This window comes from Haemaphysalis longicornis, unplaced genomic scaffold, assembly GCF_048455015.1.
Source record: "Haemaphysalis longicornis isolate Haplotype H1 unplaced genomic scaffold, Haemaphysalis longicornis Haplotype H1 scaffold_49, whole genome shotgun sequence".
Classification (NCBI taxonomy): Eukaryota; Metazoa; Arthropoda; class Arachnida; order Ixodida; family Ixodidae; genus Haemaphysalis; species Haemaphysalis longicornis.
In genome coordinates this window covers 1755526-1780728 of record NW_027526384.1, presented here as the reverse complement: position 1 = coordinate 1780728, position 25203 = coordinate 1755526, and the positions used below count along the sequence as shown (strand labels likewise).

The 25203-nt window shown below is 48.2% G+C and overlaps 1 protein-coding gene across 1 annotated transcript in view; it reads left to right on the top strand.

Annotated features, from left to right (window-relative positions):
• Positions 1-24453, top strand: part of LOC144137732 (uncharacterized) — a 28478-nt gene extending 4025 nt beyond the window's left edge. Inside the window, exons 2-4 of the mRNA XM_077669676.1 lie at positions 7166-7342; positions 19340-19400; positions 23699-24453. Coding sequence (XP_077525802.1) covers positions 7166-7342; positions 19340-19400; positions 23699-23830 — 370 coding nt within the window. The 3' untranslated portion in view covers positions 23831-24453. The remainder of the gene's footprint in view (positions 1-7165; positions 7343-19339; positions 19401-23698) is intronic.
• Positions 24454-25203: the final 750 nt, after the last annotated feature.

The window sequence follows — 25203 nt, the reverse complement described above, 5'->3', positions numbered from 1 at the left end:
ATGTAATTCCTTCGTTAAGAAATTACAGGACTGGACTTGAGCTTCTTATCCCTTCCAGGAGTGAGAATGTGCAAAATTTTGTCATTTCGCAGAATTAAAAGGAATGGAATTAGAGAATGTTGTAATTTTGGAGAACGCAATTGGAATGGAAGGTGCCTGCGCATTCCGCAACAGTGACCGGAAATGGGGCCTAGTAACGCACCCGGCTGCTAATCTCGGGACGCGAGTTGAAATCGCAATGGGCCGAAATGAATTTTACTCTCCGTGTGGGGCAAGGAGTCTTTGAGCTCTGACATTAAAACTTTGTGACACGTTACTTAGCCCAATACAACTCGGCTGTAAAGTAAAAAACCCCAAATTTTTCGCCCGCATCTCGGGATCAGTACCATGGTAGGCGCCAGTGAAGCTAGCTGTTGCAGCTGTTGGCCAAGAAGCGTCTGGAATAAGAACCGGCCGGCCGTTGTATGCCACCACCGTCGCTTCAGTGAACAGCGCCGCCTGTGGAGAGCCGTTCGTCAGTGGAATGTCGGTGATGGTCAGTGCGGCGTACGTGTGCATGTCTTTCTTTCGTTCTGCTGAAGTGCAGCTTGCAAAGCATAGATAATCACGCAGGTTTTTGTTCAGATCGGCAAATCTTAAAAGTAAAGGCGACCGTTATGATGCATGCCATGTGTATGATTTGCGCCCATGCTTAGTATAGGCAGAGTCCTTCAATGCTTCAATGCTTTACTGGTCACGAAACTGCTCCGTAACTCAATGGGAGAGCTTCATATGCTGCGTTTGGCCGCCGCGCCGTGGCGCCACCCTCTCACTGAGGTCACTCCTCGGGTGGCGTTGCGCTGGCTCGAACGGCGGAACCGCGGCGAGTTGTTTGTTTTGTGCGGGAAAAAAATGTATGGTGCATATCGCGCTCTTGTGATGCGACTTAAGTAGTGCAACGACGATGCCGAACATGTGTTGCGTCCCGGGATGTCGTTTCTTGTACAACGATTGACCGAGCGACGGGCAGCTGTGTGATAAATGGAGGGGCGCCATTTCAAGCCAAGCAACGGGAGATTTCAGCTTCGATTATAAGTGTGCCGCAGTGTGTGGAAATGCACTGTGTGTGAGAATGGAAAAAGCAATGTACCCTTTGGAGAGCATCGTGGAGCTAGAATTATACAAGGCTATCTTAAATTCGGATTTTTGCCATATCAGTCAGTTTGTAGCGGTGCTTCATTACCTGTTTGCAAACTTGTATTACCTTGCGCTCAGGCTCGCGTGTAGAAAAGCTTGGGACGTTCATGTGCTTTTACTTTTCATATTTCCGCGAATTATCCCTTACGGTTCGTTTTGTTTGTTTTGTAACCGCGCGTGGCCGATTCCGGTTTCTTATCTGGCGTTTCAACCGGAGCGCCCGTTTGCTCTTTTTGTCGTACGTCCCGTCGGGCAATATTGTTTAATATGGAAAGGGTGCCACCTTGTCGCTAACTTGATTTTTTGTTTCTTCGACAATGTTCTCGATCCTATTTCCATGGATCTGAAATTAATAACGTTCCGAGACTAATGCATGCATAGCAAACGCCGCGCAACTCACTTTATCGACGTTCATCATCTGTGCACGTCACACTGCGGACTGCTTCTTCGACGCTTGTGTTTCATTCTAGTCTTTTGTAGTGCAGGAGATCGCTAGCTCGCTGCGTTCAGAAAAGCTTTGCGTCGTTCTTGGCTACGTGGCAATATTCTGTTTCCTCCGTGTGCTGCACATCGCAGCACGAAAAAATAAATATTTGTACGCTGGACCACGCTCTTTTGTCTCCCTTCGTAACATTGAATTTTTTTGTTGCGTGTGATAAAATAAGTTTCATTGTTCTTTTTTCGCTTCCTGTTTTTGCAACGATTGCGAAGCGTGGAAGCAGAAAGACACATGGTGCAACATATATCTCTTCGTGTTTTGATCCTTGGCGTTTCTGCAGCGTTTTAGATATTCTCAAGTATGTACCCACTCATCGAAACAACAGCACTATAGGGCTATCTCTTTTAGCGTTCTGTGCATTCAAGAGCAATCAACGCATTCATTAAGCGTAGTCTGAACGACGCGTACTTGGTTTCTTTCAGTTTTTTTATTGTATTATCGATAGGCCCGCAGCAGTCCGTGACTACACAGCTACCGTATGTGTGGTATTTACAACTTTGCTTTAAGAAAAGAAGCAATATAGATATAAAAATCCGTAAACACGACGGCGCAGCGCTTGTGCCAGAGCACACAGAAGCCGTTGACGTTCGCGGCCGAAGTCTACGGTAACTTTCTTCGAAAAATAAAACCCCATTGAAGGCAGGTGATAACCACAATAACTGGACTATTCATCGCTAACTACTACGAAAAAAACACACTTCATCAGCGCGCAGACACCAAAAGCAGCGAGCGTTTGCACGCCAAGAGCTGGCTAATACGCCGCACGCGCGGCGGCTGGATGACCTTCGTGCGGCGGTGGCGCCTGTAGTGGCGCGCGCGGTCCCTATATGAAGCGAGCGCCGAAGTTTCGTGACCAGTAAAGCACTGAAGGACTCTGTAAAGCATTGAAGGACTGTGGTATTCGCCCCGAGCGCGAACACAGTCGGCCCCTGGTGGCGGCGGAACGAACCGCTCCTAGTGTGGATGGCGCTCTCGCGTCGTCTGCTTTTCCACGTTGCGTGCGGCGCAAGACGCGTGCTGCACACGACAAAACAACCAATATGTGTGCTCGTTTGGCAGTAAGGAACGACATAGTTACCTCTGCTTGCGCATTTCCTCTAGAAACGCAATAATCAGCGGCCGTTGCGGGTTAATGCGTTGGTTTAATTCCGCGAAACATCTTCGCCCTGGTCACCGCTTGAGTGTGAAACGTGTTATAAACATTGCTTCCACACATTGCACTTTTCTTATTGTTGAGTGCAGTTGTCTGCCGTTTCGGGAACGTCGAAGGGTACTTTTTGAAGGTGGCGTGGTGATTATTTAAAGAATAAAAGTTTAGTACGCGAAACGGGTAAGAAGCGACAAGTCTTGTGCATACGCGGGCAAATTCCACACCCTTGTAAAATTGCGCTACAAACAAAAACATTTACACTGCACACGACCCGTGCGCTATCGCCCATACATTACCGGACACGTATTTTACACCCGCAAGCGCCTGTGTGATCGTGTCCTTCCCGTACCTTTTCTAAAATAAATACCATTTTTGGATAGTCGTGGTTTATACTGAGGAGGAATAAACATTTATTCAACTGTATCGAGTTGCTAATTTTACGTATTATTTAAAATACGTTTCTATGGATGCGCAAGAGTATTTAGGGGGGATTTTTCGGTAAAATTAAGCAGTTGTGAGTTTGCGTCTGTCATGTGGGATTTCGCGTGTCATTTTCATATATATCATTTTCAAATCCGACATGAATCACCTTGTCCAGAAACGTGTCTCACTCAGCATAACCAAATGCCTAATATGGTCACGTCTTAACCTCTTAAGGTGGACCTAATTTTAAAGAAAGAGAAGAAAACGCGTAATATAATGCACGTTGTTGCCCACATGTGTGAGGGGTGTGTGCCATGACTCGCTGTTTTTTTTTATTTTTTTTCCCACAATGCTTGCTTTCAATACAATTTTGAAAAAGGCAAGCCACAATTCCTGGACAATCTCGGACCAAAAAGGGGTTAATTAGTTTTGAAAATACGTGTTAAAGTACTGCTTTTCCACCGCTACAGAACACGACGCCTAGTGTAGTTTCGATTGCGAGTAATACTGATAACAATAGTTTCGCTTTTCGCGTTACATGCGTTCTCTTCTCGCTGCTCTTGCAACGTTGGCAGGACCCCCCCCCCCCCATTTTCCGAAAAAAAAACGAAATGCACAGAATTTTATTTTTTAACCAATCCTCAAGAAGTAAATGCGAAGACAAAGGCGATATTCAGTTTACAAAACAAAGTAGTTACCGGGAACCCGTTGCGTTGATTCGCAACGAGAAATAAAAAGGAAATGTTTTACTACATCTGCAACAGCGCAACTTCATTTATTGCCATCTTTAGAGATCGTAAGCGACCTTATACGCAAGAATGCAAGCACATATCGCTGTTGCAGGCACCTGTTAGATTTTAAAAGGAACGCAAATGGTCAACAGAGCAGCCGTAACAGAAAATTTGTGTTCACTGTGAGGTCCCAGAAGCTTAGTTTCCACACTGTAAACCTGCTTGTCACTTTGCGAAAACCTAGCTAAACATGAGATGTTGATTGTACTGCGTGCGTTTACAATTCAATTCGCATGTTCACTTGCGATGAAAGCCGTAAATAGGTGATCCGAAACCGTTATTCATCAAACCTTTCTTGAGAGTCGCTAAAATTTCATTTAAAAGACCCGTTAGAGCAGTTACATTTATATTTCTGCGCTGATCAAAATTCAGTAATTTTATGTTGCCTTTTGAACACAAAAAAATATCGTAAGCTCTTAGAAAGAATTTCGGTGCAGTTAAGTAGTGTTACCATTTCAGGGCATCCCACAAATGCAAGAACCAGTGAAAGCGATTGAGATTGCCGTAGTAAACTGAATTTCAGAAATCGATGCTTCCTGATTTGTTTCTATTTATGCTCTTATTGAAGGCTCAAAGCCGTAGTCTGGAAAGATCGAGCTTGCTATGAGCCACAGCGTACAAATTCATTGTCACAATTACGGCCATTCTGAGATTACCGATGAGTCGTCGCTTTTTTGGCGTAGTAATGAAAACTGACTGCCGCTTCCATGCTATACATTGAACGTTGAGGAACCGAACTACAGCATACCACTCTTGTTTGCACCTTTCGTGTGCACATACGGCGGGAAAAAGGCACGAAGCGCGCCCACAGTGTGCATTCTTACGGGCCGCTCAGCGGAGCATCCACACTAGCAGCGCGACGCTGTCGCCACCTACATGTCGAGCTCGCGGCGAATAACTGAATATTCTTCTCTATTGACGCGTCATTGCTGTCGAGGCTACTCATTAGGCTACTGAATGAGCTCCCGAACTTCAGTCGGCGCTAAATGGCATTCGCCTAAAATGTCATTCAGTATTCTTGTGTAGCGCCAAAATGATGACATTTAGAGCGAATGACATTAGCTCTAATTGACGTTACATCTGCCGTGTGACAGGGGTATTAGTGATTTTAGTGGGGCCTCTAGTTTCATTTGATCGTTTTACTTCAATGTGAATATGTACAGTCAACACATTGATGATTACATTTTAAGTGCTGGTATATATAGTATTACATCATTCCGGCCCATAATACATCACTGTAGCTGGAAATTTGAAAATTTTATAACGTTTTTTATTTTTTGGTTAATAAACATCTTTCGTGGCAGTAATGGAGCCGAATGAGTTGTCGAAGGCTAGCATTTTCAAATTGAACAGTTATGTTTTGTCTTCATGGCCTCTTTAACAAGTGAAGTGTAGGTATTCATAGCACCAATGTTGGTGCACACTCTTGGCACTCCATAAGATCTCATTACATCGTCTTGCTTGGCATACTCAATTACATAGCTCCTCACTAACTGAACATTGAATTAAATGTTAGAGTATAGAATTCGTGTGTGGGCGTCAGGGTTGGAGGTGCTGCCGCGTGAATTCGGCCGCTGCTTAGAGCATGGTCAGCGGCAGCCACGTTCGAATTCTTGAGTGTTCGGGCCCATTAAAATGCAGCATTTATCAGAGCACAGCATGAGTTCAAATTAAACGGGTTCAAATCAACCGGATTCGCACGTAGTTTCTTTTTCCCCTGGTTGTTCAGATACTTTACCTTCTTTCACGTGACTCAACTCTTTCAGCGAGGTCAAAGCAGTTGGGGTGCAAGCTCGGAATAGTCTTTTGCTGTCAACCACCAATTTTTTGAACCTGCTAATGCTGGGAAACATGTCTGATCAAGTAACCCAAAAAAAGTTTAGCAAAGAAAGAGAGCCTCGCTTAACTTATAGTTGGTACCCTCAAAACTATCAAATTGTGCAAATCTGTGGTGAATATGTGACCCGTTGCTGGCTATTTCAGGAAGGTGCAGATGTCCATTTTGCACCGTTTTTTGTCAGGCAGGCAGGAACAAACTATAAAATGGGCCTGCACTAAAATTGGCACAGCCACTGGCATCACGAGCAAGGAGAGGTGGTTGATTGGGGTGACCGACTCGTAGCTTTTTGTTTTTGTAGTAATCACCACACTCGAAAGTGTTTAAAAATGCATTTTTGTGCAAAAACCACCTTGCTGGGCTAATTACGATGTATTTGAATCTGATCTGGCAAATCAAGTGCTCTGTGCATTTCTTCATGGAAGCAGCATTAATGTGTTCTAATGAGTGCTGCATGAGTAATCTCGCACACATCAATACAGCACTGTTACTTTCTCTTGCGGGTCATGTTTTTATTGTGAGTCTAAGTAGCTGCAGTTCCTAACTTGCATGCTTGGGTCCATTTGGGATAGGCTCTGTTTTTTTTTGCTGGACTGGTGGATCGTGTTTTTGTCGATTTTTTTTTGCGCACACTTTGCAGGAATGTGCAGGGGATTGCAGGCAGCTTGTATTTGCCCCTGCATTCAGAAAAATTTGAGCCTTCGGGCAGCCATTTGCAAAGGTGGGAAAAGGATGTGAGCATAAGGAACGGCCGCCATGCATTTCGGAAGCTTTCCTTATCGGAATTTCGAGGCTCTTATCAGAGACATTTTGTAGGAGAAATTATGCACTTGCAATCAAGGCTTAGCTTACACCTCGTGCACAAACACAGAGGGACGCGCCTATGGTGGTAGTTTTTCATAGTGTTCAGGTTTCCTAACCAGGCCGCCTAGAGCTAGAGGATCTTAGGCCTAGCAACATGACAGATGTTTGATGCCTGCTTTCACTAGTGGCACAAATAGATTCCTCGTGGAGTTCTTCCCTGTATTGATATCCCGTTTCCCGTAAGTGTAACTTTATTTTTGCAGAGGGTTTCATTCTGGCAAGCGGTGTCCACTGGCATTACCGTGCTGCCATCATGTTGCATCATAATTGAAATATACAGCAAAGCTGCGTGATGTCTTCATGACCTCTTCAAAACACAAGTGTTTCCGGTGATTGTTTTGCATGCAGCATGTGAATTGGGGTTCCCTGTGCATGTTAGGGTGTATTCTCAGAACTGTGTTAATACAGCATGCCTCTAATGAAAGATACTGCATAACTGAATATGAAATAGCGCAGGAGAAGCCGCTGATTATTTTTCTCTCTCTCGTTCTCGTGCTCAGATACCAGAAGACTAGCTCCACGTTGAAGAATGCCGGGGAGAAGACCACCACTGCCCTGGGAACCCTGGGCGCCAGTGTGTCCAAGAAGCTGGGGGAGATGAAGTAATGCACCCATTTCTCACTCTTCCGTGCCTGCCTGCCTGCTTGTCCTGGTTCTTGTGTTTGTGTGGGGGGTTCTTTTTCACGCTTACTGGCACTGAATGTTCTGAGCTGCCACTTTTAATAAAGGTTAGGAGGTCGCGTTCTTTTTTCCTCTTTTCACGTGGGGTCCTTAGCTTCAGTGTTGTTTGTAAAGTATTGTGGTAGGGTTTTGAATTTTGAAGAATAGTCTAAAGGGGTTTTGAAACACCTTTTGAACGTAGGAAAGGAAATAGCACAGTTGTTGGGCTACGTGAGCAGTGGCATCTGTGGCGGGCTCAGGGTTTCGCTTCAAAACTTTTAAGTTCTTTCCTTTGGTTTTGAATTGGCACCATCACTCTTCGCATCACTCGCCATGGAGCAGAGGTTCTTGCTAATGGACAATAGGCCATTTGAATGTCTTATTAAACAGTGCAAACCAACGCATTTTGTGATCACGGATTCTTCGCCGCTTTTGAACTACTGTTCTGGATGAGGACACACGACCATCGCCTTGAGGTTAGTGGCTGCAAAGCCAACAAAGATAATTTTATCATCGTGTCCCACCAGGCAGTGAGTTGTGGCATGTACGGCTGTAATGAATTGGGCTCTCGTCTTTGGAATAGCGAAAATGTGTCTACGTTAATACACTACACTTTGCTACGAATGCTTGAAGAAATATGGGGGGGACTCAATCTGTTGAACTTGCTAGCAAAACATTTTTGAAGCGAAATGCAGTTTCAATGCCCCGCACAACAAAGAAGTTTTACCTCTGCACATTACCCAGCATATTTATACAACTTTATTCTGCGTGCAGCAGATGTCACTGCCACAATGTGCTTCAGACGTACAAGTGGTAAGGAGCCCACACATCGAGGCATCCTAGTTGATCAAAGGTTTAAACCTGAAGTTGTTTGTGGGCGTGTGCATGAGCAGGTTTATCACTATCTCTGTCCAGCGCTGCACTTTTTGCTGCTGCCAGGAAAGACTATGTAGAGTGCAAAAGTTTGTGTGCTTTTCATATGCGATAACTTCATTACTACCAAACGCATTTACGAAATTCTTGGCGACTCAGTTACTTAGACCCTCGCGTGCTCCATAATCTTGGCGAGAGAGAGAGAGAACAAGACTTTATTGAGAATATCCGGCGTGCGGGTGCGGATCAGGCCACGCAGGGCTTCTCCGCACCCTATCTAGCTCGTGGCTATGTAGACCTCGAGGGTGGGCCTGCGTCGCGACGTCGGCTACTAGGTGAGTCCGCTCCCGCGGGAGGGTCCCCCCTTCGCTCTTGCCGGGCCAGGGCGTCCTCGAGCCGCTGGATGGCGAGCAGCTGCGCCGCAGAGTCGGGGAGCTGATGTAGTCCACAATGTCTGGCGGTAGTGAGTCCGGCTCGGCACCGTCTTGCTGCACTTCACAGCCCCACATGATGTGGGCTAGAGTTGCTGGTTCACGCACACAAACACTGCACTGCACTTGCACATAGTATCCGGGGCACACGTGTCGGGCGAGGGCCGGCGTGAGCACCGTGCGGGTCTGTAGTTGTCGGAGAAGGACGCCTTCGCGTCTGCCCAGCCTCGGGTGAGGCGGAGGCAGCGCTCGGCGCCCCTCTCGGTACCACGACAGGATGTCGCCGTACGTGGTCAGCGGTTCCGCTTGGAGGCCGACGTCTCCCGCGGTCGAGGCGCAGGGGGGCGCCGCACAGTGCGCGAGCTCGCGTGCGACGGCGTCTGCTGTCTCGTTGCGGTTGGCCGCTCCTCCGGCGATGGGTCCGACGTGTGCCGGGAACCATCTGATGTTGGTTGCGGTCGACTTGCGCGTGGGGAGCAGGCGGGCTGCCGTTTCCCCGATGCTGCTTCTGGCGAAGTTGGTGATGGCCGAGCGGGAGTCGCTCAGGATGGTTGTGGTGTCGGGGTCGCTTCGTAGCGCCAGTGCGATGGCAGCCTCTTCTGCTTGCTCGGCGCCGGGAGAGCGGAAGCTGCAGGCGTTCAGGATGCTTCCGTCCGTGGCGCGGATCACTACGGCCACGAAGGTGTGGGGTCTGTCGGGGAGTTGGGCGACGTCCACGTATACCGCCGTGTTGTCTGTAGCGTACGTCTCCGCGAGTGCGCGGGCTCTGGTTCGCCTTCGCTCCTTGTTGCGGTCCGGGTGGACGTTGCGCGGGAGCGGTGCGACGACCAGTTGTCTGGCAATGTCGTTGGGTATCTTCCTGTGTTCGTGGGTGTCTTCCGAGAGCGGCTCCGTCCGTAGCGGGCGGAGGCCGGCCCGTTGCAGGATCAGGCGACCCGTTTTGGTAGTACCGAGACGGGCGAGCTGCGCGGAGCGCTGGGCTTCGCACACCTCTTCCAGTGTGTTGTGTACGCCGAGGGACGCAAGGGCCCGGTTGCTTGTGCTGTGGAGAAGTCCCAGTGCCGTCTTGTGGGACTTGCGGATGGCTGCGTTGATCTTGTCCCGCTCGTGCTGCAGCCATCGGTGAAACGCGCCGACGTACGAGACGTGGCTCATCACGAAAGACTGCAGCAGTCGCAGGAGGTTGGGCTCTCGCATGCCATCGCGGCGTGTGGAAATCCTCCTGATGAGACGGGTCGCGATGCCCATCCTCGTGAGTAATTTGTCCAGGGCCGTGTGGTTGGTGTTGCCCGAGTCGATGTGGAGGCCGAGCACTCTGAGGCTGCGGACGTGCGGTATGGTCGTGCCGTTCTCGGTGCGGAGGGTGATGTTGCCGGCTTCGCGTTCGGCTTACTTCCTGCGGTGGCCGGGGGGTGGCAGTATAAGCAGCTCCGACTTTTGCGGGGAGCACCGGAGGCCCGTGTTCTTCAGGCAGGCCTCGATTTCACAGATCGCCTCTTGCAGCGATTCCTCGATGTGGCCGTTGGTGCCGCGCGACACCCAGAGCGTGATGTCGTCGGCGTAGATCGTGTGGTGGACGTGCGGCAGGCGGGCGAGGCGTTCGGCCACCGGGATCATGACGATGTTAAACAGGAAGGGAGAGATGACGGACCCTTGCGGTGTGCCGACGCTGCCCAGCTCCCTTTCGTCTAGTTGTAGGTGACCGACGTGGATGCATGCAGTCCTGTGGGACAGGAACGCTCGAATGTAGTTGTACGTTCGTTCTCCCAGCCCCAGTCGGTTGACTTGTGCCAGGATGGCGGAGTGGAGCACGTTGTCAAATGCGCTCTTGAGGTCGAGGCCGAGCACTGCCCTGCAGTCGGTTCTGCTGGGGGACTCGAGCAGGTCGTGTTGCAGGAGGAGCATGGCGTCTTGTGTGCTGAGCTTCGCTCGGAAGCCGAGCATCGTGGCCGGGTAGATGTTGTGCTCTTCGAGGTAGCTCTGCCAGCGGTTGTTGAGAACGTGCTCGAGCACCTTGCCCGCGCACGACGTCAGGGAGATCGGGCGCAGGTTCTCGATGCCGGGCGGCTTGTTGGGCTTTGGTATGAGGATCGTTCGGGCCGTCTTCCATTGTTTGGGGAGCGAGCCCGAGCGCCAGCAGTCGTTATAGTACCGTGTGAGAGCCGTTATGGCAGTGTCGTTCAGGTTCCGGAGAGCCTTGTTGTGTACGTTGTCCGGCCCGGCCGCCGACTTGCAGTTGAGGTCCTGCACCGCTCGGCGGACTTCCCACTCCTCGATGTCGCCGTCTAGCTCGGGGTTGGCCGCCCCTCGGTAGTCCAGATGCTCGACGCTCGAGGTGATGGGCAGGTACTGGTCGTTCAGGCGCTTGCAGAGCTCCTCTGTGCCGAGGGTCTTAGACGCCGTGTGTAGTATCTGGGACAGGCGGTGTTGTTGGTAGGACTTGCTCTGGGTTTCGTCTTTGAGGTGGCGAAGCAGCTTCCATGTTCGGCTCGCGTGGAGTTGTCCGTCGGCCTCGTTGCAGATCGCGTGCCACTGCTGGGTACAGAGCTGTCGGCTGTATTGCTCGATCTCGCGACCGAGGCGGGCGATCCGCTTGCGTAAATTGCCGTGGTGGCGGTGTTTCTTCCATCGCCGCTGTAGGGACCGGCGCGCCTCGATCATGTGTGCCAGGCGGGGGTCCATGCTCGGTATGGAGTCGTCCGTTTCGATCTCCGTAGTGACTCGCTTCGTGGCGTCCACCAGGCAACGCGTCCATCGCTCGATGTCGTCGATGGTCGGTGCGATGTCTTGCTGACGGAAGGCATGCCAGTCCACTAGCTTGTGAGTGCGCTTGGCGGTAGAGGTTCCCGATACTCGCAGGGGGATCTCGACTTCGATAATGTAATGGTCACTGCCGAGGTTGTGGCCCGTGTTTCGCCAGCTCGTCGTTCTGCCGTCAGGCAGGTGTACGAAGGCGAGGTCGGGATTGGTGTCTCGGGCGGTTGAGGTGCCGATGCGGGACGGCTGTAGCGGGTCAGTGACGAGCGTGAATTCGGCTTCCACGGCTTCGTCGAGCAGGTCTCTGCCCTTGGCCGTGGTGAGTCCGTACCCGAGCTCTTTGTGGTGGGCGTTGAAGTCGCCGGCGATGAGGATCGGGTGGCGCGAGGCTTTGTGCAGGGTCTTGTGGAACAGCGTTCGGAACCGCTGACTGCGGTGTTGCGGGTTACTGTACACGTTGATCATGTAGAGTGATTCTTGCGTCTTCTTGCCGACTACGATCTCGGTCGCGCATAGCTCGAGGGCCGTGTCGTGATCGAGGAAGCGGTCGTGCGGTATGTGGGTGATTCCTTTCCGGACGAAGGTGCAGACTCCCTGCGCCGCGCCCTTGGTACTGGTGCGAGCGCTGGGAGGTGTAGCGTGCGTTCGGTAGCCCGGTAGTGTTGGCATACGTTCCATGTGTGTTTCCTGAACCATGATGACGTCCGGCGGAGAGTCCATGGTCTGTATGTGTTGCTGTAGGAGCGCCCTGCGGCACTGGAGGCCGTTAGCGTTCCAGTGCCATATGTTTAGTCTTGATTGGGCTGACCTGGTCATGGTGATTGTTGGGATACGAGTGGGTTGTAGTTGACCGTGCTGGAGTTGGGGGCTCCCAGCTTCTCGCAAAGGAACTGTTCGAGGCGGTCGAGTCGCGCGTTGGTCTCGTCGAGCCGCGCGTTGGTCTCATCGAGTCGAGCAGCGAGCTGGTCGATCTTGGCGTTCTGCGCGTCTAAACGCTTGTCCAAGCGTTTCTCTATGCTGTCCACTCGTTCCGAGAGACGGCGGAGTCGTACTGCGGAACTGACACCGCCCGGTGTGAGCGGTGGCGATAGCGAGCTGACTGACCGTGGAGAGCGCGGAGGGCGGTCCTCCTGATCGGCTTCTTCTTCGATGTCTTCGTCTTCTTCTTCTATTGTAGTAACTTGTGCCGCCGGGGTAGCGGTGTGCTGTTGTGGTGGTTGGTGGGGCGCTTGAGCGGCGCTCGTTCGGATGACCGGCGCTCGGCTCGGCTTGGGCGATTGTTGCAGATGTTGCGGGGTGAGGGACGCCGGTTGTGGCGTTTTCCCAAGCACCCATGGTGATGTCGTAGGCGTACGGTGTCCTGTGATAAGGATCTCTTCCAATTGCAGGATGCGTTGAAACTATTGTAATCAAACAGCTGGCTAGTTCTTTAACCAGTTTGTCTTTCTGGTCAGAGATATGAGAGCATGAGCAAATGACCCTGGTGTACAGAAGGTGACCCTCACACCAAAACTTTAAATGTATTGAAAGAGAGCCTGAGACAGTCGTACAGCTATTTCATACGGCTGACTCCTGCTGTTGCGTGCAAGTGGCTGTATCGGCATGTTGTCCAAAAGGGAGGCATTGGCTGGAGGGGGGAAAAATTGTTTGTTTTTTTTTAATGGAACGGGTTTTTAGATTTCTACGAGCTTTTTGTTATGTTGAATACAGTGTACGCAATAATTGTTCGGAGGTTTGGAGTCAGTTTATAGCTAGCTGCATCGTCAGTCACACGAAACACTCTATTCTGTCGAGAACACTAACAGGCATTCTTGCCGCAGCTCATAGTGCACTTTGCTGTAACCAAGTGAAGGTTGTGGAGACCAGCTTTAGGAGCAAGACAACCAGATAATCAAGGTATTCAGTGCAACTAGTGCCATAGACGAGTCACTGCATGGTGGCTTCTAGTGCAGGAAGCAGAGCAGCGCTGTCTCATGAGGACATCGCCTCCCTGTGTCTGCATCATTTTTGTCCCTCTCCTTGTTTCGTTAGCGTTGAACGTGTTGCTGTTGTGGCAGTGTGTGTCACCCTCTTCTCGTCAATCCTGTAGTTGAATGTTTCGCAAGGGCAACAATCATGCTGGTCACCAACCCCACCAACACTTTCTTTTCGTAATAACTGCAGCTTCCCAATGCTGGCAAACATTTGTGAAGGGTTGTTGAGTTTGTGAATAGCAAAGAAAAATAGCCTCCACTGAGGTTACTGGCCAGAACTCTTAGACAGGGCACCAGCCACGAAGTGGCATTGAAATCTAACTTTACATTTTGGGAGTAGTGGTAAGTCGTAAATGCTTAGTGCCATCTCGGCACATTAACAATTCTTGGGTAGAGGCCAAACAACTCGTTTTTGGGATAACAAACTTGTCCCAATCATTGCTGCAATCCCTGAACATTCAGTGGTTCCTTTAGCAATAGAGAGTTTGCTTACCGGGACCCAACCTGGGCACTTACACATTCATTCCGGTAAGGTGGATAAGTTCTGCGGGCTTGCCCTCACCATGCCCGCGCATGCAGGCGCAGTCGTTTCACAGTAAGCACAGAAGACACAGGGCACACGGAATGCTAAAGTTCGGTAATGTTGAGTACTGTTCTTCAGTTTTTGGGAGGTCAGCTAAGGGAGAATCTTGACTATTTAAATTCCTTGGGAGCATGCAAAATGTCGTATCGTCCCAAATTGGTGTGATCCTAAATAAGCCAATTTGAACATGAGAGCGAGCAGAAATTTCAGTATTCAGCTGCAACTGTTTCAGCTCAAGAGGTTTGTAATGTGGCCCTTTTTTGCTTTTAGTGTCACTGCAAAACCTTGTTTGCAATGCATGAAAACCATGCAACAACTTATCACTCACGCAACCAGCACTTGCAGTGTAGTGGGGCAGATCACAGCATTGGGGCCGTCCGCTGTCGAAGAGTTTTCACACCGGTTGTCTCCACCGTCGCTGTCAGATTCAAGTGAATTTGCTTCTACCGTCTTCAGGGGTCCTGATCCTGACGGTCGGAACGTTGTCGTTTGCTGATGTGTTATCTGTCTTCACAACCTTCGAATTTAAACAAAAGTGCTGGGAATTCCTCAAGACGTCCCACTTCCCAGCCATGTTGGACGGGGCTGCACCTAGCTCTTTTGCCAGGTTGACGCATTTCTTTGGGTTGTTGCTGAACTTTTTTTTTTGAGGGTTCTCATCTTCTTAAATAAAGATTTTTTTTTTGTGGTGTGCCAGCAGTGAGCGCTTAAGTCTTGCGTGCGCACTCGACTTGAGTCTGTCAAGCTTAAACAATCTGTCACAGTTGGCTTGTCGAGAGCGATCCAGCCACCCTATCGCTCGGCCAGCAGGAACTGAAGGTCAAGGGTGGCAGAAATTAAGGAGGGTCAACCGGGTCATGAAGTGGGCTTGCTCCCCTTCAATTGAAAATATGTCAAGGCAACAATAATGGGGTGGTGAGAAAAGCCTGTTTGTGCATAAGTGCATACCATAAAATTCGGAAGGAGCGCTTACCTGTGCAAGGGTCCCCTCTAAATCCTCTGCTAATTTCAAATTTTCCCGCCATTCTGGGAAAGTGCCCCCAGGCAACACCGGTATGCCACGGCCAGTCTATAATCCAATTCAATCCAGCCGTGGTTAGCCGCCCAATAGCCCGATCTCTACATGCCATTTCTTGTTTTACTCTTGGCGGTGTCAGTCTCTTTTCGTGGCAGCATGTGTTCGAATTGGTTGCTGAGGCCCGTAGCTGTATCTGAGTACTGTGGCACAGTCTGTCAGGGGCTGTGGCATAACCAGTGCACTGAATGGCGGAGGAAGGCGACTTGCATCGTTTACTGGCAGATGTTGGAGCCAGGGCACCAGGAGACAGGGGCGAACTTCAAGTGGAATTCTGGGGACTTTTCTTTGGAACTTACTCAGAGGAGTCTTTAGATGGTTTCAAAGGCAGTGACCAACCTTCTTTGGCAAAATCTTAAAAGCATGTGTATTGTTTTTTTTTTAATCTTCCTGGCGGGAGATCCTTGTCGCCGCCATCTTAAATTTTAGTGTCTTTCTGGGATATCGCCCCCCTCCCCCCTCTGTGCCGGTGCCCTTGACTGCAGGGGGGCGCTTGCTCGGAATTTTATGGTATACCATAAAGTGTTTTATTATATAACTCAGAGCTGTGCTGAAAAGCGTATTTGACTTCCTTGAGGGCCGCTCTTCCTACTGTGTTAGTTGCCCTGAACCACTCCAGCGTGTTCCCACTCTGGAACACAGCATCCAACCACCGTAGTAATATTTGAAATGTACAGTCTTGGACAAGTAGCATTTGGGAACAGGCTCATGTAGAACACGCACAATCTAGTGGATCTGCACTGGCAATGTGTAACGCGTGGACACAAAATTTCGGGGGTAAGATTAAGGGGGAATTGGTGCAGAATTGGAGTGGTTGTAAGGCTGGGAGAGCAAGACAGGCCTTTGTCCTGCAGCAGACAGAATCAGGCTGGTGGTGATGGGATATCGTGCAGCATCAGGGCTGTTAGGCAGTCTCACCCCTCACAATTTCAGACAAGCGATTCTCTAGTGTGTATGCCAGGTGAACACTGTTGCTCCCTTGACCACGAGGTTGAAAAGATGAGAGGACGCAGAATTTTTAAAGGAGACTGTCCTTGACTGCGGAGCATTTGTAAGCTTTTTCTATTGAGGTCCTCTTAGTGGAAGGTTAACTGAAGTTTAAGGACTGCTGCATGCAAATATTGGGGCGTTTTGGAAGTCGGTGAAGCCAGGGCAGGGGTGGGGCATTGTTGCTGCAAGGCTGCGGTACAGAGTAGAAATCAGAGAGGCCACCAGGGTTGGGACCTGCAGAGGACACATGTTATGGAGCATTCTGTATGTGGCAGCAATTGTAGAGAAATGAAAATCTGAATGTTGTATGAGCAACAAAATGGAAGTTTTCTTTAGAATGATGTATGCAGGTTAATGGGCTGCACTGAATTTACCAGAAAGGAGACAATTTAATTGCAGCTGTGTACTCTAGTTTACTTCTACATTCGACCCTTGCGGTGCTACAAAATCTCAAGTTACTTCAATGCGGCATAACGAAAGAACGTAAATGTGTTTATTGCTAGGAATAGGCTATAGGGTTCCTTTGTGTCTTGGTCTTGAAATATTACTGCCATGTCACGAGAGCACCAATATCGACTTGAGTCTGTGAAGCTTAAACAATCTGTCACAGTTGGCTTGTCGAGAGCGATCCAGCCACCCTATCGCTCGGCCAGCAGGAACTGAAGGTCAAGGGTGGCAGAAATTAAGGAGGGTCAACCGGGTCATGAAGTGGGCTTGCTCCCCTTCAATTGAAAATATGTCAAGGCAACAATAATGGGGTGGTGAGAAAAGCCTGTTTGTGCATAAGTGCATACCATAAAATTCGGAAGGAGCGCTTACCTGTGCAAGGGTCCCCTCTAAATCCTCTGCTAATTTCAAATTTTCCCGCCATTCTGGGAAAGTGCCCCCAGGCAACACCGGTATGCCACGGCCAGTCTATAATCCAATTCAATCCAGCCGTGGTTAGCCGCCCAATAGCCCGATCTCTACATGCCATTTCTTGTTTTACTCTTGGCGGTGTCAGTCTCTTTTCGTGGCAGCATGTGTTCGAATTGGTTGCTGAGGCCCGTAGCTGTATCTGAGTACTGTGGCACAGTCTGTCAGGGGCTGTGGCATAACCAGTGCACTGAATGGCGGAGGAAGGCGACTTGCATCGTTTACTGGCAGATGTTGGAGCCAGGGCACCAGGAGACAGGGGCGAACTTCAAGTGGAATTCTGGGGACTTTTCTTTGGAACTTACTCAGAGGAGTCTTTAGATGGTTTCAAAGGCAGTGACCAACCTTCTTTGGCAAAATCTTAAAAGCATGTGTATTGTTTTTTTTTAATCTTCCTGGCGGGAGATCCTTGTCGCCGCCATCTTAAATTTTAGTGTCTTTCTGGGATATCGCCCCCCTCCCCCCTCTGTGCCGGTGCCCTTGACTGCAGGGGGGCGCTTGCTCGGAATTTTATAGTATACCATAAAGTGTTTTATTATATAACTCAGAGCTGTGCTGAAAAGCGTATTTGACTTCCTTGAGGGCCGCTCTTCCTACTGTGTTAGTTGCCCTGAACCACTCCAGCGTGTTCCCACTCTGGAACACAGCATCCAACCACCGTAGTAATATTTGAAATGTACAGTCTTGGACAAGTAGCATTTGGGAACAGGCTCATGTAGAACACGCACAATCTAGTGGATCTGCACTGGCAATGTGTAACGCGTGGACACAAAATTTCGGGGGTAAGATTAAGGGGGAATTGGTGCAGAATTGGAGTGGTTGTAAGGCTGGGAGAGCAAGACAGGCCTTTGTCCTGCAGCAGACAGAATCAGGCTGGTGGTGATGGGATATCGTGCAGCATCAGGGCTGTTAGGCAGTCTCACCCCTCACAATTTCAGACAAGCGATTCTCTAGTGTGTATGCCAGGTGAACACTGTTGCTCCCTTGACCACGAGGTTGAAAAGATGAGAGGACGCAGAATTTTTAAAGGAGACTGTCCTTGACTGCGGAGCATTTGTAAGCTTTTTCTATTGAGGTCCTCTTAGTGGAAGGTTAACTGAAGTTTAAGGACTGCTGCATGCAAATATTGGGGCGTTTTGGAAGTCGGTGAAGCCAGGGCAGGGGTGGGGCATTGTTGCTGCAAGGCTGCGGTACAGAGTAGAAATCAGAGAGGCCACCAGGGTTGGGACCTGCAGAGGACACATGTTATGGAGCATTCTGTATGTGGCAGCAATTGTAGAGAAATGAAAATCTGAATGTTGTATGAGCAACAAAATGGAAGTTTTCTTTAGAATGATGTATGCAGGTTAATGGGCTGCACTGAATTTACCAGAAAGGAGACAATTTAATTGCAGCTGTGTACTCTAGTTTACTTCTACATTCGACCCTTGCGGTGCTACAAAATCTCAAGTTACTTCAATGCGGCATAACGAAAGAACGTAAATGTGTTTATTGCTAGGAATAGGCTATAGGGTTCCTTTGTGTCTTGGTCTTGAAATATTACTGCCATGTCACGAGAGCACCAATATCCTTTGTTTCAGCATTGCATTGAAGTGAAGGGCTCCATGAATGGAAGAATCATTACATAGTAAAACTCGTGCTGAAATTAACACAATTAATGACGTTGCAAATAATGAAGGGTGAGATTGAATGCTGGCATAACACTTGCTGCAGCAGCAGTTTCTTATTAACTTTGAAAATGCCAGAAGCATGAAAAAGGGTTGTTGCCATCCCTTAGTTTTTTTTTATAACACGATTTATGATGTTGCAAATCGTGAAGGGTGAAATGATATTGTCTGAGCTTGCCTAAGCATTTTGCTAAAACAAAGATAAGAAACCATTAAAGTAGGAATGTGATGTGTAAATGCGACAGATGTATGTGGAAATTCTCGCTCAGCACTTGTTTTTAGAACAGAAAAATCGGATCTACTTTCGTGGCAGTGGGTGGATTCTTGCTTGTATATTTTGACAAAGTTGAATGAGGAGTGAAATTAACAGAGGTCGATAATAAACTGGATTTTATTGCAGTAGGTATTTGTAAAATGTCTCCTACGATCTGAACATTAACAAGCTGATGTTACCGTGATTATAGCACCTTAAACGGGAGAAGTTAGTGTCTGCTCTTTCCGTGTAAATTTGCTACCTTGCTTTTGTTACGTACAGTTTAAGATGTTGCCCCGTAAGTATATTATGTAGAATGTTCTCTCTTTTAAAATGACTCTGTTGCAGTGAAGTGCAATTTCGTGACATTTTCCCCAACGAATCGCGGAGTAATTTTGTGCGGTGCTTTTTTATCCCCGCAGAAATTCCACTGCGTTCAAGTCAGTCGAGGAGAAGGTTGGATCGGTCTACACCAACGTGAAGGTAGGTGCAAATCCGGCGCTGAGGTCGCACTGCGCTGTGTAACGCTTGTGCCTGTGCCCTGCGTTTTCTTCCCAGCTAGGTGTAATGCTGCTCTTGTGCTTTCTTTCCTTGCAGGAGTCGATCTCTTGAGCCAAAGCATGTAGCTTGTTTTCGTAGGAAGCTCGGGGCCCACCGTTCTTGAAGTCTAGCTGTCGCCCATTCAGTAGCTTAAAAGCGCCTGCAGGCCGCTGCTTGTGTGTGTACTTATGATTTGGCAGTGTTTAGTCCACCTGAGTTCCTACAAAAACATTCGCAGACCTTGTACCGTGGCTGAATGACTTCGCAGGCGTGGCAGCCACGCGTTTTGTATTTTGCCGAGGCTGAGATCACTTTTTTTTCCGTGTCTGCTGCCCGGTTTACTTCCCTCGTCTCTTCTTTTTCTTTATGCTTTGTTAATAAAGCCTTCACCCGTGTGTTGCTTGTCCTGTGTTTGAAAATCCTTCTGAGTTGTGCATGTGCCTAGGGCTCAGCTGTGTGCGAAGATGCATGCTAGGAACGTCTCTACCATTCTCTGCTCCTCTAAGCTTAGATAAGCAACTTCCTGGATGTGGATGGAAGATTACGAGATGTGCAACGGGTAGTTGAAATCAGTAGTTGAATTAGCATTAGCCTGATGGCCAATGTGTTTTTGTGTGCATAAACCCTTCATCTGGGGGAAAAGGTTTACGTGTGCACTGAGATACCTTGCTACCAGCCAGCTCGAAAATGAATATTAATTTAATTCTGGGCTTTCACTACCTGTCTTGTAAACTTTTGTCTGCCGTGACACATTGATAAAGCCGTGCAAGTGCTTTAGCTTTAATGCTATGAAACGGGGCTTCTAACTTATCATTCAGACTGAAAAATTTTGAATAGGCGCAGTAACAAAACAGTTGAACAATGCTCCATTTTGTGATCTTGGGGAACCTATGCCCAGGATTTTCCTGAAACCTTGCAAAGGCGGTTGCAAAGGCCTCTTAAAGGGAACGCAAATTCCATCTCTTTCAAACCTTTTCATTGCAGGTGACCAATTAGCTATAATGCGAAAGCACTGAAAGTTGCATTGCGCAAAAATCTAGCATTTGGCGGAACTGAGTGATGGTTGCGAAAATGGCTGAGGTGCAAAGAGGACAGGAGTTTTAAAAATTGGGAAAATTCGGGCCTGGGTTTTGAACTCCGGGCTTACGACATGTAAGTCCGGTCTGCATTACCTACTCTACAGCCATCCTTGGCTCGAGCTAACCAAAGGTAAACCTAGAGAAGGCGTCGTTGCCTTTGACTTGGCAATGTCTATTACAGACATGTAGTGAGGCCCACAGGAATAATTTGAGCCTGCTAATTACAAAGTGGCAAAGCATGTTTATGCTAATAGCATATATGTAGGGCTAGCTGTGGCAATTGGCCAAGCCTGTGGTCAAAGTGAAAGAGAAGAAAACGATGAAATGGTAAAAGGATCACAATGGTTGTAATGAGTGGACAAAGCTGCACCACTGGGCATGTTTCTGTATCTGTGTCATCTCTGCTGCGATGGAGTCTGAAGCGCATACCTCAGCAACAGCTGTGAAACATAGTCGTCCACAGAAGTAAGTCTTACAAGAAGGTGTGAGAGAGCGCAAAAATGCCTTGCGAGGAGCAAAAAGAGAGGTGCTTGCTGCAGACAAAACAACCACCAGCTGAAGCTACTGCAACCATAGCGACGCGAATATTTCACACCAGGCATCTATCTCTCCGACGGAAACTTTGGCACAACAGAAGAACGGATTACAATCACGAGACTACCGCAGAATTTCATATCATGAAATAATAAAATGCCCCTTGCAGTGGCACGTATACAGCTTTAAGTTTCTCCATTCATTTAAGATTGGTAACGTAACAACGAAAGCAAACTTGTCAGTACTCTTCACTGTAGGACCATTCAATTAGATATAGCAGTTTATACAACCAAACATACAGTGGATTGGAACACCACTTTTTCAGTTGTGTTGATTGTAGTGGTAGTCTACTGTGCAATGAAAACAAAACAGGCTACTTGTACCGAACTGGAGGAGCTTGTTTTGCTGTCTTTGCCGAAGAACTCTGAGTATTGCACGATATGGTGCATGAAATGCTAGTGGGCCCATGCTACGTTGCAATACATCCTCTTAACAGGAATCTAATATGGAAGGGCTACATTCACAATCTGCTAGTCAGCCAAGTTGAGTGCACAATATAAAGAATGACAACATAGCAAGAAGTTCGCAAAGTCATTGTTGCACTGTCCACCCAAGAGTTGCCTAGCAATGCATGCTCCTTCGTTTTATTAATCTTTATTAACATTTATTAACACCATAAATGTGCCACAGCCATTGGTAGTATAGGAGCTGTTTTGGTGCTACAGAAGCCGCCATCCACACATTCAGTCAACAGGCCAACTAACGCTCGTATCACCACCCAAATATACCAACCACCCAATTATGCCATCACCTGTGGGTAATGGAGCCACGGTGCTGCAGTCTTTCGCACGCTTTTCAAGGTGTGTCTCCAGTCTTCATTGATGGCATTCCCTTGTACTTTCAGTTACATGAACATGTGTGACAAGAATAGCTCACTAAATTGCCCTTTTCTGTGCCGAATGGTTGGACTCTAGTCAAACTGTAGCTGTAAATGCTTTGCAAGAAGAAATTATCCGAGGAAAATTTGTTGTTCACCTGAAATTCAGCCGTATGGCTACAGAAGAAAGCTATGCAGCTTTCTCAGACATGTATATCAGCTCAACCTTTCTAGCCGTGCAGCTGCATTTCAGGCGGATGTCAAATTTTTCTCTCAAACTTACTCGACCTTGCGTACTTCTCCAAAAGAAATAATGCACGCCGCGTACAACCTGAGGGTTAGTCGTAAATAAGAATCGGCACAACAGCAAATTTGGTCTCTGTGCAGAAATTTTTTCCTCATAACACATGAAGGATTGAGTTTTAATTTGAATGCATCAAGGGGCCCATAGAACAAAAACACCGGCGTCTGTGTTGCTTCTCCTTAGACTTTTGAGGAGCAGGTGACATAGAATTATTATCGTATGCTGCAGAGGCTGTGGTTCTTTTTTCCCAATTAGGAGAGGAGGAATGATATTAGTGAGGACTGGGAGGACCGTATTTAGGTGCTCATTCGGGTGATGTGCATCAATGTGGTAGGGTCTGTGCAGAATGTACAGTCTTTGTCGGAATTTTGTGGGCCAAGCTGGAGTCTGTCGAAATTTTGTGAGCCAAGCTGGAAACATGCAGGACGCGAAAAAATCAATGTACATGCTTATGTCCTGAGTGAGGCTGAAAGTTTTCATGCAGGAAAGCTAAAGAAAACTCCTTTCTTTCTTACTGCCTTAAAATATTTTTGTCACATCTAAAGGTAAAGCTGAATCTTTGAATTCTTTGTGGTCGAGAAGGCTTAGGATCGGCCTAGAAAATTTTGACATAGGGAGTACACCTGGTGGCAAAATAGGCCGGGACACGCGAGAATGGACAACTTTCACTGTCCAGTTGCCACACGGGCACGTGACAAAATACATCGCCTCGCCATCTGACGCTGCACTTGTGGTGTCGAGACATCGATGTACGCGTGAACTTTTGACACTTGCTACCCTGTCCTTTCCTTCATTTCAAGTGGCAAAGCGGATCACATTCAGCGTTTTGCACCAGGGGCTACTGTGCTCAAGTCTAGTCCCATGTGGGCTGCTCGTTCTGCTCCGATCTTACAGATAACGTATCTTGTCTGTCGTTAACAAACTTGGGCCACGTATATTCCATAGTGTCGTTGCATTTCTTGCCAAAAACAAGAAACCAAACTTGGTTGTGAAGAAACCAAAACAAGCGAAGTGACCCCTAGTGCCAAACGCTGAATGTGATCAGCTTTGCCGCTTGAAGTGATGGAAAACACTGAGTAGCGAGCGTGGTAGGATGGGCATGCACACATCGGTGTCTCAGCACTAGAACTGCAACGTCAGATGGTGCCGGGTGTACTTTTCCGGGTGTATTTTGTTGTGGGGTGTACATAGTGGTGTGAAAAACGCAGGGGTTGAACGTCAATGCTTTGATGTTGAAAGCTCGTAAAAGTGCTTAGGTGCCTTGGAGTTGCTCTTTTTATTCACTGCAAACCATCTTCCCCGTGAACTGTGAATGTCAAGCTACACAGTGTGAAAGGTCTGGTTAATTTTTTTCCCCTAAACTGGCTTTTCCCCCTCCCTTTACCCCATGCCCCCACATTTCTTTCTTTTTATCCTCCTGGAAAAAAAACGCCCTATCCGCTTCCAGTCGAAGGTGTCCTCTCGAAGCAGCAGCGTCAACAGCTTTGAGGATGCACTGAACAGCCATCCCAGCAACACGTCTGTGTCTGCAACACCCACGACGAGCCCCATCTCGGAGGAAAAGAAGCCACTGTCCTAAAGGGAAGGGTGGGGGGCGTAGTATGCTAGCAGGGTGGGTATCTGGGGTGAACTGTGTGTTCTCCTTCCTGTTCCTTCCAGAGTTCACCTTTTTCTTCCGCCCGAGTGCCCGCAACTACGCAGCCTTTGGAGCTGAACGTAGTGGAGCGAAAGTTGCCCCGTGTTTAACTAGTTTGGCGCAGTGCTGTCAAATCTAGAGCTTTCAGCATCCCAGCAAGAGAATCATGACCTTGAAAAACATCTAGGTAAAGGAATGCTGCAGTCTAATGCAGAGCAGTCAACCAACTGGCAACGTTTTTCTGGGAAAAGAGTGGGGTATATACATTGCCTGCGCACTTGTTGATTTTATTTTCACTTGTGGTTGAAGGCAAGTCATGATACGGTCATTGTTTGCTTAGAACGGATTTTAGTTGCAGGTGCAGAGATACATAGATTCATATCTCTCGTCGGTTCCTGAAGGCATTACGTTTGACAGCCATGCGCCAAATTAGAAAGGTGGTGTATGAAAAGGTTCAAGTTTCACAGAAAGTTCGGAACAGAACTATGTGATGACAAACTAAGCATAGAATGAAAGGTAAATGCTGTTCCCTTTGTAGTCATTTGGAGGGATATCAACACGCCGCAGTCCATACCCTTGTGAGCTAGTTGCATGGCCTGGCTTTTTGAACCCACGTCGCGTAGCAACCAAGCTAAAGAAACACAACTTGTTATGTAACAACAAGCCGCCATCCTGATCACAACTGTTCCTTACTGAAACTTGTAAGACAGCTCGACGTGCAAAACAATAGTGGGCACTGCATTGTAATGCACTGAAATGGAAAAGTATGAGCACTCCGATTTTGGTTTTGCATACCGTGAACGGTCATAACTTGCATTTTTAAACGTGCATGAGCAGGTCTAGAGAGTTTCTGAGTGGTTACCATGAGAAAAAAGGAAGCTAAGGATTCAACACTCAGTCAAGTTAAAAGCGATGAGCTGCTTTGATTGACTGGAACTTAAGACACTGTTCATCTTCCCCGCCCTTATTGCACTGGGGGCCCATGTCTTTCCTTGTCTTGTAATCTAAGTGTTCGTGTATGGGTTGCTAGAGAGGTTCATGTGTTTGGGTGCCTTGCATGTGTGCGGAGCGCTTGAAAGGAAAGCGGGTCTGATCTGAACCTACTGGTCAACATGCACGGGACTGTAAAGGATTGTGATTGACACCCGCACATGTTTTAAAGAGAAGGGAGTGTTTGAACGAAACTTGTAATGCTTTGAATGTTGGTGCCACATTGTCTGAAGCATGACCATTCCTGGTTTTGTAGTACAATCGAACCCGGATATATCAAATTTGAATATGTTGTGAAAATAGGTAGATGTATCGATAGTCCTACA